General features: G+C 32.4%; 1 protein-coding gene and 1 non-coding gene across 2 annotated transcripts in view; both read left to right on the forward strand.

Moving 5' to 3' along the window:
* The window catches only part of LOC110109912, a gene marked incomplete in the record, with an annotated part of 44,179 nt that extends 36,821 nt beyond the window's left edge, over positions 1–7,358 (forward strand). Inside the window, 6 exon segments of the mRNA XM_028693729.1 lie at positions 1,037–1,225; positions 1,308–1,576; positions 1,728–1,935; positions 2,040–2,279; positions 3,935–4,020; positions 6,855–7,358. Of these exon segments, the coding sequence (XP_028549562.1) occupies positions 1,037–1,225; positions 1,308–1,576; positions 1,728–1,935; positions 2,040–2,279; positions 3,935–4,020; positions 6,855–7,002 (1,140 nt within the window).
* A 3,160-nt stretch (positions 7,359–10,518) lies between these two features.
* TRNAM-CAU lies at positions 10,519–10,590 on the forward strand. The gene has a single exon. It is a non-coding gene; the product is annotated as a tRNA-Met (tRNA).
* Positions 10,591–22,416: the final 11,826 nt, after the last annotated feature.

The following is a 22,416-nucleotide window of genomic DNA, read 5'->3' on the forward strand; positions in this document are numbered from 1 at the left end:
AATTTGGGGGGGGGGGGGGGATGGTTGAATGCCACCACTAGCTTCTAATTGGTTGCGGCATTGCTAGAACCACAACTTAATGGTTGTGAAAAATGGGTTAGAGTTGATTAGGTATAAAATGAAGGTTAGATATATGTATTTTGGGTACTTTTAAAATGAAAACTGCAGAAGTTATTCACATAAGAAGAATCAATAGGAAATAAAATGGCATTGGGAGAAATTTAGGCGCATAAGGCAAGGTAGTATGCCATTATTGTTTGGAGGGTAAATAATTGGAATGACGCATTAGAGTAGTGAATAGAGAATTGAAAGATTAAATTGTTGAGATAATTATACTTATTGATAAAGTGATTTCTAATTTGTTGCGGCATTGCTAGAACCACAACTTAATGGTTGTGAAAAATGGGTTAGAGTTGATTAGGTATAAAATGAAGGTTAGATATATGTATTTTGGGTACTTTTAAAATGAAAACTGCAGAAGTTATTCACATAATGATTAGAAGAAGAATCAATAGGAAATAAAATGGCATTGGGAGAAATTTAGGCGCAGAAGGCAAGGTAGTATGCCATTATTGTTTGGAGGGTAAATAATTGGAATGATGCATTAGAGTAGTGAATAGAGAATTGAAAGATTAAATTGTTGAGATAATATACTTATTGATAAAGTGATTTCTATTAAGTTAATTTTCAATGAGAATATAATGATGCAGCTATTGCTTATACTCTAATTATTTTGAAAAATTAAATTAGATTGGATGATAAATTATTAAAAATGTATGCTTATGAAAAATAATAATCATTATGGGTGATATAATTAGGAGAACGCCCAAGCACTAGCAACTAATTGTGCTAAGCTAATTATTGCAACTGGCAGTTTGGTGGCTGTTGGGCAGCTCACGAAGCTGTGGCGTATTTTGGCACTGAAGAAAGTACATTTCCTAGTTTGTTTTTGGTTCAACATGCCTGTAGTAAGAAAAAGCCTTGAACTTTAAGCCAATATCTTCATGATGTTCAACTGAGGATTTAGTGATTGCAGGTGGGTTCAACACCTGATTTGATGGTTGCATATATTGACTTTTTCCTGGGTGGTGATGAAAAACGCCTAGATGTAGCATCGACTATGATGCAGAGATTCCCAATGTGTATTATTTTTGGTGGCGATGGAAGTTACATGTCACCATATCATCTCCATAGTGACATGTTATTGACAAATCTTCTTGGCCAGGTATTCTTTTGGGATTGATTTTATACTGCATTCTGACTCTGACGTTTCAACTCTATTAATTGAAAAATTGTTTTGACTGCAGTATTTATCTACAGCTATCTGGACTAGATTTGTTGCTGGATTAAATGCTCATTTGCGAACTGTAAGACAAGGAAACATTCGTTCTGCTTTAGTCCATGTTATATTATGGATCAACAGTCACGGAAATCCACAGCTTGAGCCCCATGGTGTTAGGATTGAACTTGGTTGGTTCCAGCCAACGGCTTCTGGCTATTACCAAATAGGAATCGTAGTTACCGTTAATGAACAATTTTTCAAAAATGTGCATCATGCAGATATCTTGGATACAAGGTAGTACTTGTTCCTGTTATAATTAACTTTCGAGTTGTGAGGTTTGAGACTGCTTGTTGCTGATTTATAAATCATTTATTCTTCATAAAAATGTGCATTTATTCCGCTTTAGAATCATTGGCAGTCCTTTCACTTGACGTTTCTATGCTAGGAAAAATCTCCCAGTTTCTCGTAAGAGCACTAAACAGATTCAGCAGACCCAAACTTCAGTTAACCCAACAATTTCACGCAAGAGATTGACTGGAGGAGTGAATGGAGGTGTAGTAAATGAAGCAACATTGAAGTCCTTGGATTATAGAAGGGATTACCTGTTCCCATTTTCTCTTCTATTGCAAAACACAAGACCCATCGGTCTCCAGGTAATTCTATGGTAAAGTTATCTTGTTCCTCTCTGGAACCAGTCTGACTAGTGAATGCTTTTTCAACTTAACATCTTTGTATATGGAAATGATTATGATTTCAGGAGACCATGCAGCTGCTCATCTGTATGATGATCTTGGCTGATTTCACCATCACCCTTCTAACGTTGGTCCAATATTACTGGATTTCCTTGGGGGCTTTCCTTGCTGTCTTGCTGATTCTCCCATTATCTTTGCTATCACCCTTTCCTGCTGGGCTAAACGCTCTCTTCAGTAGAGGGCTTCGACGGTCTTCACTGGCCCGAATTTATGCATTGTGGAATGCTACATCAATGTCAAACTTGGTAAGCTTTTGACCTGACGTGCTTTTTATCTTGACAATGATAGTAAAAACAGTATAAACATTTATTATTGTTTTTAAAACTTTGATTCTCTTTAAAGCCAATGTTCATTTTTTAGTAAAATCTTGTTTTCCAGAAGTTCTTTGCCATTGATGTTCCCATGTAACCGATTTCTAGTCATTTAGTGCTCTTGGATGGAGAAATCAGTTCTTTTTATATCTAGTGAACTAAATACTGGGTAAATGCTATTGAAAAAATGTTGAGACTTTAGATTAAGATTTTGTTTGAAACAGCTTTCTTATTGCTTTCTAAAATAATTTTTAGTAAAAAAATTTGTTAAAATAAAAAAAATTATTAAAAAGCTGCTTTAGAAAATAATAAGAAAACTGTCCCAAACAAAACTAAAGTTATTGTTTTTGAGTAAATGTGCTAATATTTACCACTGTTGATATATATCATCAATAAATTATTAGTATGCTTGAGAAGGTGTATAAATAGCTTCAAGGAGTTTGTTACATTGACAACAAGCTTGATGCATTCTAATAATGGTTTTCCTATTTTTTGTAAATAAAACCATGAGGCTATCTTATTTATAAAAAATGACATTTTGTTAGATTTCACTATGAATTAGGTGTTTAGGTTCTTACATCCTATAATGGTATTTTCAGAAATGGACCTTGCCCTCTGTATAGGTTCTTACATCCTACCATCACTTTCTGCAACTGTTTGTGGTGATTGTTTCTGTGATGCCTTGTAATTGTGTCATATCCATTGGCTTCCGTGAAATGTTATATAATGCCACTAATAATTTATTGAGATATGATGGTATGGAAAAACTTTTAAGAGTTCAACTAAAGAAAATCTATTCTTTTGTGAATTGACCTATTAGAATGCTTTTAGATGTTCAAAGTAGTTGCATTAAGGGCTCATTTGGTTGCTTGTAGATGGAAAATATATTTTAGAATGTGAGGATTTTATTTTCACTCATTTTGTGTATGAAATTTAAATCCTTCGGATATAGTTTTGCGGAGGTTTGTGGAGTTTGAATCAAAATTCGTGTTTAATCACATCCAATAAATGATGTGTTTAAGATTTTTTTTCTTTTCAAACCGTGATTTCAAATTTCATGCAATTAAATGAGCCCTAAAAAGATTTAATATTATGTACTTTCCAGCCGTGCTTTAATGTTATTTATTTATTTATGTATTTTCCTTTTTAAGACTTGTAGTGGTTTCTGTAAATAAGATGGTATGGTAAAACTTAAAAACTTAATATCATAATTTATGGCCTAGAAGAAACTGTTTATTTTAATGTGTTTCCAGACTAGACATGCATAAAATAGTTAAAATATTAGCACTATTGAGACTTGAACTCATCAATGTTTAAAAGAATTGGTAACCGACCAAACCAAAATCTTGTGCTCTTAAGGTGTTGTTCAGATTCAGCTTTTATGCTCTAATAACAGATAAAAGCTAATGGTGAGAAACTTGTGAGTATTTTGTACATGCATTTGAATGGAGACAAAAAAGGGAACATGTCTTGAATGTTTGCTAATCTTTGAGAAGATAATTAGAAATTTGTATCGTTGATGATATCCCCGTTATTGTTCTGCTAGTAACCTCATACTTTATGTGATTATTAAGAGTCAATTCTTGCAGATTGTGGCCTTTGTTTGTGGGATTGTATATTGTGGATTTTCTTCATCTGAGACGGCTGCCGGGCAACATACATCAACCATAAGACGGTGCGTTACTCTTCTATAATCCTATAATCGCCCTTCTCTATGCTCTCAATGCAAATTGTATTCAAGTGCTCGAATTCCCCTCTTCTTATTATGGTTTTGTTAAGGATTAATCAAAACGTTAGGTAGTACAAGGAAGGGTAGTGCAAGGAAGCTAACAAGTATACGTTTAAAACTCTAAAATAGCCACAAGATTCTTCTGAAACTATTTGACATTGCAAGTTAGCGGAGAAAAAAAAAAAGAGTACAACTGAGCTTGACAGTGATAATCAACTTAAAAAACCTTACTTTTCCTAGGAATTTCCCTGTGTTGGCAACGGGTCAGTGTTGAAAACTTTTGCCCCGATCATCCTTCCTTGCAAAAAACTGCTGGAATGGAGATTCCCCGGTGTCATACTGCTGCTATCCGCCTCAGGTGCAGCCTCCAGAGTCAGTCCTGCTGGAATTTTCAGTAGTTGCCGACTTGCTGCCAACCCAGATCCCGCGAAGTCAATTGATCGCTGGTTCCCAGCCTCTACAACTTCGAACAACTCTCGTAGTCTTTCTGCTCTCTCTCAGAACATGTAGGAAAACCAAAGTAAAAAAACCTGCAGTTCACCTTCAAGAGACGACCAAGATAACTAATGAAGCAAGAAAAATAGAGAGCCTAATGATCACTTCTTGCATTCCATGACTCAAGCCATGATTCTTCTTCATTGCTTAAGCTTGAATCTCCACTACTGCTGGAAAACTGTTGCAGCCTTTGTCCTGCAGCCAATGCCCCTTAGAGCAGGATCAATGCTTGTTTGCTTGCTACAGCAGCCTGAGCTCCCCTTCATACCTCCAATGCCACAGGAACTCTAGGAATCTTCAAGAAATTTGAAAAGTGAAGCATGAGAACACAAAACTATTGTTGTGAATGACCTCTAATTCTTGCAAGAACCTATAGACATGGCCGTCTCTTCTCTAGACCTCAAGAACTGCTGCCAGTACCCACATCCATTCCAAAATCTGCTGCATAAAGAATTTATTTTCACTGACAACTTTGCTACTAATTGCATCTCCTTGTACCACCCATTGTTTTCAAGAACCACTTCTTGTTTTTTTTTTCCCACACCATAACCCATCATGAAAAACATTGATGTAGTCGAAACTATCTGAATTTTACAAATCAATCAAGAATTACATTTCTCTGAAATACAAAAATCTCTACAACAAGTGAATGTTCAAATTGCCTCCATTGGCTCATCACTTCAGCATGTCCATGCTTTCATTAATTAGTATGACATAAGAATGTTAGAATTATATAATTGGAATAACAAAAAAGTAAGCAAAATTAAACATTAATTACTACGAACTAAAGCTTCGAAACCCAAGCAACGAAACCCTTCTTCGAACCCTTCAGCAGTTTCAACCCTCAGCTTCGAACACTGCCTTCCAACCTCCCCCCACAACTTCGACCCCCAGCTTCTATCCCAAGCGTCGATCCCGCAGAGCAATCGAAACCAAGCATCGATCCCGCAGCAGATCCCGAGCGTCAATCTTGCAGAGCACTTGAACTTGAGCGTTGATCCCGCAGCCTAGTTGAGTTCCAACGTCGATCCCGCAGCCCAATCCAGTCCCAATTATAATTTATAAAATACGACTAAATTTTTTATAATTATAACTAAAAATATTATTAATTTTGCTTATTAAATAAATGATTAATAATTTATTTTTGATAAATTATATCTAATAAATATCTTAATTAAAAAATTACTAAAATACTCCAAATTTTAACATCATTAAGTCCAAAATCCATTAGTTTGGATGTTGAGACCAAAATGATCATTTTGGTCCTTCCTAAAAAGTTGAGAGAATATTTTGGTTATTTTCTTATTCTAAAAAATGTTCATCAAACTATCCCTAATAGTCACCTTGAATTTCTCCCTCTAACTTCTTGTTTTCCTTCTCTCAACCTTGAAGACAAGTTTTTTTTTGATGATGGTGGCAGTGTTAGACATTAGCATATGAGATTGGATCCAAAACTCTGATGTGAAGCATGGGCTACAAACATGGCAGGATAACCAACAACTGTGAAACCTACCAAAGAAAAAGGCACAAACACATTCTACCAGCTTAAATGACAAATGAGTCAACATATGCAATAAAACACTAGTCTTAGTCTTTCTTTTAAGTTTTTGGTTAGGTAGACTAGTTCTACATTTTAAACTTGGTCAACCCAAATATTATAAATAATCCACTATTGTAAGAAAAGGCATGGAATGAAAATATTTCTAGTTTCTCCTCTATAGTCTCTCTTCTTCTCCTTTTCTTTCATAAGGAGTGTACAACCACTCAAAAGGCGTCTTCCCCTTCTTGATTTTGATCAAGAAGCATATCATTGTTCTTGCTGAATTTTTTTCCTTGTTGCTGCCTTCTGCCTCCGGCAATTGCAGCTGTTGACCTTGGACAGTCGACAGAGATGGCACCAGAGCTCCTATGATTGACTGCGGAGGACTCTACTATGATCTCCTTCCCTCTCCACCTCTCCATCACTAGACTCCCTCAAACCAGAAATATATATATATATGCAAAAGATCCACCGAAGACTAGAAATATCATATTTACAAAGTTTCCCTGCTTAAGTACAAATGTAAAAACAGTCATAACAAAAGAGAAGATAATTACAAATATGATCTAGATTGCTTTGTGATTACTAACTATGTCAATTAATCAGAACTTCTCAAGTGTAAGCATTAGAATTTCAAATTTCAGGTTGCATTTTATGTCTACAATTATATTTCAAATGCTTACGGCTATCGCTTTTTGTGATTTTTATGCCACTAATTAATACTTTCTCATTAATGCATGAGTAGGGAAGACAATGAATGGTGGATTCTGCCAACCATCTTACTTCTAGTCAAGTCATTCCAAGCGGGCTTAATCAATTGGCATGTTGCAAACCTGGAGATTCAAGACTCCACTGTATATAGCCGTGATCCAGAGAAATTTTGGGCAATATGAGTGAGATTGGGCCCTTATTTCGCACTATAGTTTGCTCTATATGTATATATTTATATATGTCATTCTTGTAAATTCCTTGCCCTGGCCTGTTTTTGTAATGGTCTTCCAGGAAAGTTCCAGAAAGAAAGAAAGAAAGAAAAAAAAGGGAATACAAGAGAGATTTCATGAATTCTGAATCTTCATCTCTGATTGTCTCCTTTGTTTACTTGAGGTAATTGATATCTTTGGCTTAGAGTTCTATAAGGAAGAATGGATTGATCATTTTTATACCGAATGCAACTTTCAGTGACCATTTCCTGATGTATTTTGCTTAAATTTTATTAACTTTATTAGTCATTTCTCACTCCTTATTTTAACCTTTTTTTTTTAACCATTGGCTGAGCATTATTTTTCTTCAGAAACCTATAAAATGTGCCCTTTCTGTGCGTTTCTCGAACCTGTTTTGGTCATTTCTATAATGGACAAATAGGAATGATTATTTATTTATTTATTTAACATCCATGTGTAAAAAAGAAATGGCTATTAGATGGATTAGGGATAGTTTATCAGTGAATGGTACATTACTAAAATTTATTATGAACTTCGACATGAAGATGATATTATTGCACATAAAATATTTGTATATGTAATATGAGTGTTACAACATGATTCAAAAGCAAAATGATTCTGACGCAAATATCTTAGATTCTGAATGCGTTTGCGTTTGCAAGTAAGCTTTCGTGAATTATGATTTTGTTTGCATGGTTTTTTTACTACTTAAAGCAATTTTAATTAAAAATTATATAAAGTTGTTTTAAAAAATAAGAAAAAAATCTTTCCAAATGAAGCATGTCTCTTGTGCTTATTTTTATAGAAATTGTTTTAGCCTCCAATAATATCTTAGGTTTTATTTGGGTTGACTTTCTTACTGCTTCTTGACGTAGTTTTTAGTAAAAAAAGAATAAAATTTTTATATTAACAAGCTGATTTAAGAAGCAATAAGAAAGCTCTCGCAAACAAAGCCTTTGTCTAATTCATTGTTGGATAGCTTTAATAGATATAATTGTAAGGAACAAACATTTATAATATATTAAGTAAAAAAATCAAAAGATATAATAAAAGGTAGTGACTTGTGTAAGTAGCAGCATAGTCATATTAGACTTGAATACTAAAGGTTATTAAGGTAATTGTTATCAGTTATAAGAATGTTTGAATATGCTATAACTTATAAAAATATACAATGAAAGGATTATTACTTATGCTAATTTATGGTGAGGATGAAATTCTAACGGCAGAAACTATGCATTTGAATTTGTTGTTTCAAATGATTTAGGCTTCGGTTGGGATAATTTTTTATTATTTTTATGAAAATTTTTGTTTAAAATTTATTTTATAAAATAGTAAGAAAAAAAAAAATTATGCTTGGGACAGTTTCTTATTGTTTTATGAAATAAGTTCTTTATAAAAAAAATTAAATTAAAAGTTTTTCCACTAAAAAAAAAAATTGTTTCATTAGGCGGCAAGAAAGTTGTCCTAAATGACGTATTAGAAAAGCATAAACCTATTTAAAAAGAAACTACAGGTGTAATTATTCTATGAGTATTGCTACAAACAAATAAATTTATATTGAAAGATTATTTGAGGCTCATATCTTAAGACAGTCCAATAAAAAAAGGAAGTATTATGCACTTATCTTTGGCTTTCAATTTTTTGGGTGCATAGCATCTCTTATTTTAATCCTTTTAATTTTAAATGATTAAAAAAAAAAATCCAACAGCAACAGAGTGATAATATGTTGATGAGAATAGGTTCATTTTTATAAATTTAGATCAAATGCATTATAATAGAGTAATAAATTAATATTTTATAATTTTTTTTGTTAAGTGAAGTATAACTCAAATTGCTCTTGTTGAGTTAGAGTTAACTCAATAGGTTAAAATATGTTTACCTCATGGGTCAATCAGATCGGATTAGACCAGTTAGAGATTACACGTAAATTTATGTTATCTTTAGAAATTCATATCCCATGTAATTTAAACTATTAGAATATCTTCTTTGTGTGCTAAGATTTTAATAAATTATATTATGTCTTTTAATATATTTTTTTTACATATAGCATTTTTCTCTACTCCCATTTATAAATAGGAGGATAGAGTGCAATTCTAGGAACACATTTGAGCTCCCTTGCTTTTGAGTTAAAAAATCATAGATTTTCTCTCATACTCTCTCTCTTTCTCTTTCATTGTCAATCTAGAAGTTCGAGTGTTATTCACCGACAAATTTGAACTCAAAAAGTCACAATTTTTCTATCCAAATATTTTTTTGGAAGGAATTTACTTCCACATCATATTACTCTTACCTATTTACAAATCTAACACCTAAACATATTGTTTATGACAACTAGAACCACTATACAATTGTTAGATGAAAATTTTGAAATTAAGGGAAAAAAAAACCACAAACAATTAAATAACTCTAAGTGCCATCCTGATTAGTCATGTAGCAAAATAATTTGGGTGCAAATATCATAATCAAAATTTACTTAAAAAGAATTTTAAAGTTTTGAAATTTGTTTTGAGATAATCCATTAATTTTTGCATTGCACTTATTTCAAAATAAATTTAAATTTTTAAATTTTATTATGATATACTCCTGATCGAATTTTTTTCAACGCAATTGTTGTACGCCGTTAGAATCGATAGAGGTCAAAAGACTTGGTGTCATAAAAACACAACGAAAGCTGAAGAAGATGAGAGCTTGATAGCTGTATAAAAACCCAACTGATTGATGCAAAACAGTGGTATACAAGCAGCATATATAGGCTTCGTTCGGGACGATTTTTTTACTGCTTCTTAAAATTCTTAAAGTAGCTTTTTAATATCAAAGTTATAATTTTTGTACTAAAAATATATTTTAAGAAGTAATAAGAAAACCGCCCCAAAAGAAAATGAAGACTCAGCTTTTTGGGACGACTTTTTTATTACTTTTTAAAACAGCTTTTTGTTACCAAAATTTTTTAGAGAATTATTTTTATTAAATTTTTTTAGAAAGCAGTTAGAAAGTCGTCTCAAATGAAGCCTGAGTTTGTATTTGATTTAATAAATCCATTTGAAACCTGCGATGGTGCAGGAGGGATAAGAATTTAATTACCCTTTTCTGGTAAAGCTCTCACTACTACCTGTTTTGCATCATATAAAATTATTTCATCATAATTAGGTGGCATTGTTGCATTTTGGACGAAAATTTTCTATCTATTGAATGTAAAAAGAATCAGCTAAATTTACTGTAAGAGCCAATTTTCTAACCATGTTTTATAATAGTTGAAACTTGAAAGAAAATGTGATGTAAATACAAATTTGGAGTAATGATTTTTTTACAATACTTAATTTAATTGTTTTGTATTTTAGTTCGTCTTTCATCTAAATTAACATTCTTATTTCTGAATAAGAATTGAATATTGTATTACTAAAAAAATTTAATTAAAAAATCATTTAAATATTTATTTATTAATAATTTAATCTTAGATAAATTATACAAATCAGAGTGGCGCAGCGGAAGCGTGGTGGGCCCATAACCCACAGGTCCCAGGATCGAAACCTGGCTCTGATATTTGAGAAAAGCTTCTGCGGTTCCTATTTTATTTTTATTTTTTTTGCATTTCTACGTTTCAGCTATTATATATATCGGATATTTTATAATCATTTAGCCCCGCGTTTAAAATTAACAAGATTAAAAAAAAATTAGCTGGAAATGTTTTCGTTTTCTTATGCTTATTTTTAATTTTCATAGATACAGTGATTATATATTCATAATAGTAATAAAAACATCTTAATCTTTATTTTAAAGAGTTAAAACAGACATATTTATTATAATAAGCTCCTTTTGTTGTGATGCCTTCAAAGATTTGTTGAAGAATGCTTTAACTATTATTTATTAAGACTTCATATGGGATGATTTTTTTATTACAATCATTTTTTAGTATAAATAATAAGAATTTTATACTAAAAATCAGCTTTAAGAAATAAAAAAAAGTCCTAATAGAGCCTAAAAAAAGCTATAATCTGCCTCTCATATCATGGTTTGCTTCATAATTAACTTTGTTATCCTGATAGTATGATTAATTTTACTTATTGGGATGGAGAAGTCAATAAATATATATCTATCTAGCTATAAAATATAGATTGTTAGCTGAATAGAGAATAATGATTTCTAACATTTCAAATTTGAAATCAATGGGAGGAAAAATTATTCTGTGCGGACACTGGATTTCATCCCGAGTCAAACCAGAGCGTGCCAAGTCAGTCTTTTGTTGTGTACTGTTGTGTACCACGTGACGTGAAACGCTCTTATTCGCCTCTGAACGATCTAGTGTCCGCACAAAATAATCCTTCACATGGGAGCCTACTTAGCGTGATTCAAAAATCAGGAAGTGCGGAGTTCTCAAGTAATATATTGGAGTATCAAAATATAAATTTAATCTAAAAAATAATTGATCCAAAGATTTTAAATTCAAATTAATTTTTATGAATTAAATTATTTTACAACCAATAAATCTGTTTTTTTTTTTGTATATTCTTACATTTCTTTTAGTTTTCATGTTATTTTAGTTGTAAATATTCAAATAATGTATTAAATAAGTTTTAAACATGACGTAATAGATAGGCCGCCAATGTCTTTAGAAGGCTTAATTAAATGGGCCTACTTATAGCCCATTTAGTACATCTACGCATTCACCATAATGGCACGACAAATTATTTTATTTTGTTGAGGCCCAAAAAAAATGCTTTAATTTACAAATTTAATCAAATCGAGATCAATTTGATTTGAGTTGAGTTAAATTTAATCTAAGCTTATAATTTTTAAATAAGCTAATAAGTTTAGTTCGAGATTTATCCCTGTTTGGTTTGCTATTGTTAAACAAAATATTGTAAATATAATATATTTTAAATATTTTATAGTTGTTTGATTGAGTATAAAATAAATATGGTAGATTATTTTTTGGTATTAAGTTTAAAGTAAAATAAGCTCAGATTAGGCTCGGTGGCGATGGTTGACAATATAGTGGTGAGCTGGTGGGTAATGGTGGCAACAAACTGTGGTGTCATCTATTGGCGATGATAGATGAAAAAAATGAAACGAGTATTTTTTTTTTTTTGAAAAACAATAATATATTAATAATAAAAAACATCAAAGGTTTCAACATGAAAATAAAAGAAAGAAAAAATAAAAACGGAAAAATACAGCCAAAAGGCGGGCTCAGTAATCGGCTAGGACTACCAGCACCCCTGAAGACAAACACGGACCATCCAGTTAGGTGGGAGAACACTAAAGGTTGCCACAAGCTGAACCACAGGGACGCGAGCCCCAACCACATCATAGCCATTTACTCGTCGCAAACATCCAATCAAACATATTAAAAGCAACAAAAACCTGAAAAGAGAGGCCAGGACAAAACAACCAAAAAAGAACCATTAGCGTCTACGACGCCCTCTCCCACGAAATCGCCCCCGAGATGCAACAGTTATACTAGGTATAGTGCGAACCAAAGTGAAATCGTTGTCAGGGTCCGAACCCCCACAAAATTCCGAAGATGCCAAACCACCTTCAAAAAATTCAGATTCTGATTCATACTCCGACGATCCGTTGAACCAATTAATATGGTTCATAATGTCCAAACCAGACGAATCGCCCAACTGATTAACCAAAGCATGCGAATCCATCAAATTAACAGGAACCTCAATAAAACTATTGCTAACTGGATTACCTTCAACTCTCGCATCAGACGAAGGAGCCATAATAGTCGATGGTAAAGCAGGAGGAAAAAAAGGAAGGGCATTTGGTGAGAGTAGTTGCTGGTGTGGCAGCTAGCAGCAACACTGGACAATAGCTGGTGGCATCAAGAATAGCTTACAAAGAGTTGCACGGTGTATTGAAAAATCAACTGATTTTCAAATTTTTCAAACATGAATAAAAAGATGAGTTCAAAATTCATTTAGAATACTTTGCACCCAAACTAGCAATTAAAAGGCTTTCCGAAAACTAAATCAATTCAAATATATTTTAGATGAAATAATATGATTCATATAATAAAACATGGGATAAATATTGATGTGGATTATTTTAGTTGCATTGTGCTACTGCACAACTTATCTTTTAATTACTTAGTACTTTTCCTATTAAAAATAAACAGATCATCCCGGTTAGGGGATAACCCGGTCGACCTAGCATGCAACCCACACCAATTTACAAAATCTCAACCCATACTTCTCACTTTTATCAAATTCCAAATGATTTTATTGTGAAATACGCAAATACATAAATTCAATAGTAACCAAATAAATAAATATGATTTAGGCATTATATATGTAATTATAAATCTTAAATTTATAACCAATAAAATATCATTTCTAGCATCACACACAAACAAATTCAAATCATCATATTTTGATTTTAAATTGAAAAACAAAACCAAACCAAAATCGTTTTGGTTGTATTCAATTTCCATTTTTGCCACTAAAAACCAATTATATTCGATAAAATTTGAAATCACAATCGATTCAAAGTCGGCCCAAATTTCTCCAAATCTTTGATTATTCCTTTTCGTTCACTTTCTTCTCTTTTCCTTCAACAAAAACAAGCCCAACTTGTTGGTGCTGCTCATCAAGGAATCTCAAATGGAAGAAATTATAATGGAAAGAGCGAATTTCGGCCTCCAAAGTTGCCTTCAAAACTATTTAAGCTAGACGATGGAGCTCTTCCTCATGTGCTTGTTGTCTCTCTCTCTCTCTCTCTGCTTTATTCTCCACTCATCTACTGGTAATCTTTCCTTTTAAAGTGGCATCTCCACAGGCACAATTATATTGCAAGTCAAGAATTGCTTCTTCCACCAAAAAAAAAAAAAATTTTTCCTCTTCTAAGTAACACTGCCATTGCCAGGTCCCAAGTCATGGATGAGAAAAGTGGAGGGTTGTGTTAGTAGTCGACAGCCAGCGTAAAACTTGTCGAAAAAATCATGACATGAATCCTTTAAAAAATTAAGAATTTGACTTTTAACCGGACACAATGGTGAAAAAGGATTAATGTAGCCGACCCAACATAGTGGGACAAAGGCTTGATCTTGTTGTTGTTGTTGTTGTTGTTGTTTCCTTTTCTAAGTGTTCATGAACTGCTTTGCTGGCTCTTCACTGAAACTTTATTTATTCCATGTTCTTCACTAAGATCAACTGCTCGCATATGATTCCTTTATTAATCAGGAGTTATGATAAAGGATGGGTGTCATTATTGGTATGCTTTTGATCATGGAAAAGCAAATCCATCTTTTTTTTTTTCAGGCATGACAATCATTTCTATCATTAATTTTAATGATGTGAAAAAAAAATGTAAATAGAATGTATTTTGAGGGTAAATTTGGGAAAGTATCCTTTAGTACATTTTTAATGTATTTTTAATTTTCTTGTGTATGTGTAAATTTCAAATACATGGCTCAGATAAAAGTAATGTTCCCACCCATAGTTGCCATAGCAAGCCGCGCCCACTACCACCATGCCACGCTTCCCACTTCCCTTGGAGAAATTATTCTATGCGGACATCCCAAAATTCGAAGATGAATCAGAACGTGTCACGTCACTCAGTAAACAGCAAACGAGTGACGTGACCCATTCTGATTCAACTTCAAATGGCGTATGTATACACAGAATAATTTCACCTTTCCTAACCATCATCCAGCTTCGATCAACTATTGTTTTAAAAACAATACTATTTTTAGTTTGCATTCGCTTCAACAAAAAAAAGTAAAATCGTATATTTGTATTATGCTCAATGAAATAAGTTAAAAATATTTTCAATATATTATATTTATTTCCCATTATTTTTTTTTAATATGCATTTATTTCTCACCAAATAAAGATATAATTTTTAGTTACAATAAAGGTAAATAGTGTGACTAATTTTAACATTATTAATTTAAATTTAAATAATATATGATTATAACTTGTATTTATATGTAGTAATGACAATCTAAAATCAAACTATATAAGATTGACTACTTCGCATTTATTTCTGGGAATGGGAAAATTATTCTGTGCGGTCACCCGTACCGTCCGGAGGCGAATAATGATGTGTCATGTCATCCGATATACAACACCGGTACACAGCAAAAAGTGATGTGGCGCATCTTGATTCACCTCCGGACGACGTTCGATGACCCCCGAAAATGTGCCATACATTAGCTTAGTATAAAGTAGGAGCTTCTTTTGTCTGTGGGTTTTTGTTACGAGAAAATTGCATAATTCTTCTGTGATTAACCTTTGTTCACGCAACAGGTAGCAATATAAAGGTTATTATAGGTGTTTAGTGACACAGCAATTCTTGTGATGGAACCAATGGGATCAAAGTATTGTGAAGAGGGAATCATAGAGGAAAATGTAATACAGAAAGATGCCAACATAATGCGTCTTGCAATAAACATAAAAGCTGCACTCTTAAAAGCTGATCAGAACCTAACACGTGATGTCTCCATTTTAACACCAATGAAATTGGCACCTTATTTTGTTAACTTATCCTCTGTTTATGAGGCAGGCAACCTACTGAAGTTCTTGTTGATGTGATGTTGACTTGAATTATATTTTTGATTTATTTTAGAGAGGGGTTGAAGCTTCATTTGTAGTTTAAAAGAAAAAATTAGACTTGAGATTATATCAGTTGAGCTTCTTGAGGGGTATCAATATATGACATGATTTGAAAGTTTAGACCGACATGAAATTAATATTTTGCCTTCAGGGTCGGCTCTTTTATCGAACGGATAGCTTTGAGTTAATTTTTTCGACCTACTATCCTGAAATAAAACTATACATTTTAGCTTATGCATATTTCAACATTCAAAACAAACATATATGCACATTTCAACATTCAAAAAAGTAATTAAAATATATTTTTTAGTTTAAATTGGTTGGTGGGTCGAGTCATGTTAAATGGGTTGCCAGTTGGTCTGGTGTTCGGGTCCTGGATTTTGACCTATTTATTAAATGAGCAAGGGTTCGGGTCGAATGGATTCAAAGAAGACTGATTTCGGTTCTGACTTGAACTTGACCTGAAAGCCTATTTTGACACCTCTAAGATTCTCATAATTAGGAAATAACAGTTTACGAATTGGAATATCTTAAGTATGAATTTGACAAGATTTTTAATGATGATAAATGCATGATAAATTGTTTTGTAACAAGCTACGGTGTGACAGGGAGCAATAGAAGAGAGAGTTTAGTCCTGACTTGTTAATTCTAAAAATAATAAACAAGTTTGATAAATAGTGTTAAATGAAAGGAGGTTGAAATCATTTAGGCTTCATTTTAGACAGTTTTCTTATTATTTTCTAAAGTAATTTTTTAATAAAAAAATATTTTGAATTTCAATTTTTTGTACTGAAAATTTACTTTTGTAAGAAAGTTATCCTGAACGAAGCCTTAGTCATATTATGTTGAAGTCACTAGATGAAGAACTTAGTTAATTAATTATTTCTTGATTATGCAGCTCATCTTAATTAATTTGTTGGGAGTTTAAACTTTCAACTAATAGCCATTAAATTTGAGAGTTTGTACAGATGATATGTCTGAGTCTACAATTAAATTCACTTAAATTTAAAAAAAAAAATCCTATTGTTTGATATGAAAAGCTGTTAGAAATAAGAAATCTATGATAAGACCGGTATCAAAATTAATTTTTATATCCTCAGACTACATAGTTATCTTCATGCACACAAAAATTATCATGTAAATATTTATTAAATTTTAAAACAAACATTGCGGAAAAATAAAATAAAAAAATCAGTATTTAATCACATATTTAAAAGACATCAATATACTTCACATTTCTAATAGTTTTTTTTTTTTTAAATAAACCCTCCAATCATAATTTTTTTTTTTATTATTATTTAAGCTCTAAGTTATCAGAAGCGTTACTATTTTTTACCATTAAATAACAGCGAGAGGATATTTTTGACTCTCACATGAAATTTGGCAGATCCCTCATATGCCCATTGTACATATTCATTCTTGATAGAAGTGCCAAACCCTCATAACAAGCAGATCCTTACCAAACTTTTTTTCCAAAGTGGCTGTATCTGCACATCTTGACCTGAGCTGAATGAATCTTAATTATATGAGACAGAGCTCACCATCTCCATTACAAAAGACTTCAGGCCATTATATATTGACCAGATCTTCATATCAAACAAAGAGAAATGAGGGGGTGTAGTTGCCCAAGACTAATAAAACAATCAGAAGCCTGTGGTGGTGGGAAGCTCATCAGATGTCACCATGTGCACTTAAATTTCCAATAAACTGTCAAACGGTGAATGTGGCAAAATATTATTACAGATAGGAAACACAGAAATTCTTTTCTCAGTTATTTTGTGTTGGATTGGTAAGTTCAGAATACTTTTGCAATAATTGTTTCTATGTGACTGCAACTAATGCAATGAATGATTGATCAAAGTAAATTTGCAGTAATTGTAATATATTTGGGAGTAAGATTTTGTTTGGAATAATTTTTTTACTATTTTCTAAAATAATTTTATAGTAGAAAAGTTTTTAATTTAAAAATTTTTTGTACTAAAAATTTGCTTCAGGCAAAAAAAACTGTCCCAAATGAAGCCTAAATCAGTTCAAAAAATTTCAGATTAAAGCATATTTCCCTCAAAAATTAAAGCCATTTTTGGAAAAATTAAAAAATTGTTATGGATCAGCCTAAGGTTTCATTTAGGATTACTTTCTTACTATTTTTAAAAATAACTTTTTGGTAAAAAAAAACTTTTTATATTATTTATAAAAATAAAAAAGCTGTAGAAGTATAAGTTATTTTATTTCAGAATTTATTTATGAAAAAAATCATAAATTTTTTTGTAAGAATTATCAATTTATTTCAATTATTTTGCAGCAAATCAAATAATCTTTAAATAGTTTTGCCAGTCAATTTCCTTGGTTTCCTGTCACTGCTGAAAGAGAAATTTGCAGGAAAGGGCGTTGGGTTGAAAAATAATGCAGGGAGGAGGGAAAGGCATGTGGATATGTATGATGAAGAGTTTTGAACATCTTCCTATGACCCCTCAGTTTTAGGTAAAAAACAATCGCTGGTGTGACCCAAAGCAATACGATCAGCTTACAAGAGCCAAGCATTATAATAAGTTGAAAGGAGGAAAAAACAAAATGAGGAAGATAAGAGGCAACAGGAGGATTTTTAATGGGGCGTGGGCAGGTATCTCTTCTAAAATTTTAAAATATTTTTATGTATAATTTATTTAAATATAATTTCAATAAAAATATTCGATTTATGCTTAAAATTTTAGATGGCCATTAAAAATATTAATATATTTTATAAAATTGATAAATTATTATCATGGGCGGATCCACCTTAAGACCGGGGCAATTGCCCTCCCTTAGATCGAACCCCGTTAGGGACGCTGCACCCTTGAACCCCCGACATATCTGCAAAACGTACAACGCTGAACAAATAGGGATCGAGAGGAGCATCATCGAAACAAATTTTAGTTGTAAGTATATTTATGAAAAGAAAAACTCCACGTTTTTACTTATAAGTTTATACCCTAAAAATTTAGATTGGATCCGCCCCATAAGAAAATCATGACTAGCACTGGTGAGAGGAGTTAGCCGTTGGAGGCATGGTAGATAATTATGTTATTAATGTGAAGGGTGGAGATATGAGGAAAGTTGGTGAGAAATGCTTGATAGCATATCAAGAGGGTTGGGGCCAACCACAACTAAGGCAGCGTGGAGGCAAAGGCAAGGAATCTTGACAGCCTTCTTGCGTTGGTGTTTGTACTAAGAGAGGGATAGGGAGGGAGAGAGAGTAGTAATAGAAGATAGAAACAATTTGAGTGATGGGAAGTGATTTTTAGAACTTGTTGATAATTGAAATAGACTTAGGAGGTAGGAGAATGAGGGAAGATATGATAGCATTCAATGCATGAAATTTTTAAATATAGAATTTTGATAGATTTGATGAGAGTATTATTTTCCATATGTATAAAGGAATAGTTATTTTTCTAATTTGAACATATAAAATAGAGTCAATATAATTATTGATCTAGACTTGTCAGAGGAAGAGAGAGAAATTGATTAATATCTTGAAACTTAAATTTAGTTTGAGATTGCTTTCTTACAGCTTTCTAAAGCGGGCTTTTAGTATAAAAAATTTTTGAACTAGAAATTTTTATTATACAAAACTGCTTAAGAAAGCATTAAAAAAATCTCCCCAAACAAAACCTTAATCATAAACTTAAAGATCAAAATTATCTCATCGGATTGATATATATTTATCTATGTTGGCCTAGCTTAAGTTTATTTGATTTGATCTCAATTAAGTTGATAAGGTTTGACAAATAGATCACATGAAAAATAATTAATTTTATTTTGATAATTTTTTTATCTTCTAGGATATATCATATCCTTAGGACAATGTACATGAAGAAGATTGGTTTAATGTTGAGAGTACATGAGTTGGCCTATGAAAATGTGAAATGTGGGAGGATGGTGAGAGGTAAGTTATTGGCTCAATATACTTCTTAAATCAAGGGGAAAAAGGGGAGATAAAGAAAAAAAAAAGTAGGGAAAGCGATATTGAGATGACATGAATATGTTGAATTTATACAAAAATAAGAAAAAAATTGGTGGGTGAGGATGATACATAACTTAGAGAAAATTCATCTGGCTCCACCAGGCAAAGCTCGATGGTGGGATGAGAGAGAGAGAGAGAGAGAGAGAGGTAAATGGTGGAAATTTATTCTTTTTGAAGTCTATCTTAATGCTTTCTTCCAACACACTTCATCATTTTTTTTCTTCTCCATTCCTTTTTTTGTGGCCCTCGAATTTTTATATTTTTAAGATAGGGTGTCAATTTCGGATCATATCCGAAACTGACCCAGCACTATTTGGGTAAATCCGAATCTGACCCGCTTCGAGTTCGAGTACCGATCCGACCCAGAGAGAGAGAGAGAGAGAGAGAGAGAGAGAGAGAGAGAGAGAGAGAGAGAGGTAAATGGAGGAAATTTGTTCTTTTTTAAGGCTATCTTAATACTTTCTTCCAACACACTTCAACATTTTTTTTCTTCTCCACTCCTTTTTTTTTGTGGCCCTTGAATTTTTATATTTTTGAGAGATATTCCCAGAAGTCATATTTGTTGTAATTGTCTGTCTGCGTCAATGGATTGTTTGAGTTGAGATTCAAACAAGGTGTTGAGCGAGAGATCTAGTGTCTTCTAATAGACACAAGGTGTAAAAACAAAGGATTACTAGGCTTGAATATGACATTGGAAGCTTAATTAATTGTTACGAAAAAAAGGAAGATCAACAAGCATTAATGTACTTGTAATTAGATGCATCAAAATCTTGCTAATGGATTACTCTAATTGCAGGATAAGATAGTTGTGAGTTCAAAATATAACACTTTCAAATGGCTTAGAATCAAATAGAGGGGTTTCTTGATGGTATCTTCCATTTATTGGATGATTTGGATTGGTTCAATGTCTAAACTAAGGCTTCGTTTGGAATAACTTTTTACTGCTTCTTAAAACAGCTTTCTAGCACAAGAATTTTAATTTTTGTCTTAAAAGTTGCTCTAAAAAACAGTTAGAAAATCATCTCAAATGATGTCTAAGATTTAAAAAAAAACAACAACCTACGAACTATTTGATCATCTTTGTATTTTCTTTACATTTGATGATTAATTAAACAATCATATAAATTGATGAAAACTGAATTCATATATAATTCACATGTTGATGAATTATAGTAACAAGAGGATGTCGTCTGCTCTGCTAGGGTTACGCCGCCTCTTCCGTTCCTTTGCTGGTGAGAGCTTTTTTCTCGATGAGAAAATAAAATTGGAAGGAGAATGTCAATCTCTTCTTATTAGGTGAAAACTACATCAATATCAAAATATTCACAATGGATGGATTCAATTACATGATAACATACTGACTTTTAAATAAGTTTAGACTAAATTGTATGAATTTTATGACATTTAGCTCATATTAGAGAGATTTGACTCATAAAATAAGGACATAAATCTAGACCTCTTAAATGGGCCACTATATGCCATATGATCATCTCTATATTTCTTTACATATTAATAAATGATTAAACTATCACGAAAAATTAATAAAATTCAATCCATATATAATTTTAATGTATATATAGGGGTGTCAATTTCGGCTCACAGGTTGGGTTCGGGTTGAATCCGGAACTGATCCGGTACTATTCGGGTCAACTCGAATCCGACCCATTTTTGTAAACGGGGCAATTTTTTAGACCCAACCCACTTCAGGTCCAGATCAGCTTGAATGACCCGGGACAACAACAAATTGCTAATTTTCGGGTCAAAATAGATTTTCGGATCAAAACGAATTAATTTCGGGTTTGCGTGTTAACCCGAAACCCGACCTAGTTTTTGAAACGAGACGATTAGTTAAACCCGAACCCGACTCATTTCGGGTCAAGGTTAGCCCTGACCCGAAATTTTCACGTGAGGTTCAAGTCGGATTTTCAGGTCGTTTCAAATATTGACACCCCTAGGTATATTTATCACGATCAACAGTGTGGTTACTTAAAATAAAACTGGGAAAAAAATTCATTCTCCGCTTAGGAGAAGAATATTCATATATATCAGCGACCCACTCCACATTAATTGTGATCTAAGCTTCATTTAATTTAAAAACAATTGATCCTTTTTTTGAACAGAACGTTATCGATCTTTGAGTCCCCATTTGCACGCACGATTAAAGCTAGCAACCATATTTCTTTCTCTCTGTTTTATCTTTCCGTTTTGTTTATGCCATGGAATAATGCTTCTCAGAAACAATATGATGTGTGGTGGAAAAAAAGAGGCAAACAGAGAGCTGTCTTCATGTTTTTCCACTTCCTCTTTCCATTGGTTTCCACCTTTCTAAGTTTCTATGAGAGCCATTCCTAAATAATTAAATTAAAAAAAAAAGTTTCTTGTCTTGGTATTCAAGATCAGTCACATGATCTTGATGCCTTGAAGGGCCCCTCCATTTATAGCTGATTTTGATTTTTGTGATAGGGAAGAAGAGGTATTGTAATGATCTCTTAGCCATTCAGTTTGGTTCTTTCTTTTAACTATTGCATGTCGGTTTCTCCTTTGTTATTTTTCTTGAAGAATCTGATATAACCTTTGATTTTTCTCTTATCTCATGCTGTTATAATCTTCTCATGGAAATAGTATTTATGTGCTGATGTAATGATTGTTTTTGAGCCACGAGAGGTTGCTTTAGCATGAGGCGTTTGTATCTGCTTAACAGCTTTAGAGATTTGACGCTATTGATAGTCAAATAGTGCAATTATTTCATGAGAGAAGTGATTTTTTTTAGTTTATTCATAATAGAGAGAAATAATACAACTGAAGGCC

This window comes from Dendrobium catenatum, unplaced genomic scaffold (genome assembly GCF_001605985.2).
Source record: "Dendrobium catenatum unplaced genomic scaffold, ASM160598v2 fragScaff_scaffold_348, whole genome shotgun sequence".
In the NCBI taxonomy this organism is placed as follows: domain Eukaryota; kingdom Viridiplantae; phylum Streptophyta; class Magnoliopsida; order Asparagales; family Orchidaceae; genus Dendrobium; species Dendrobium catenatum.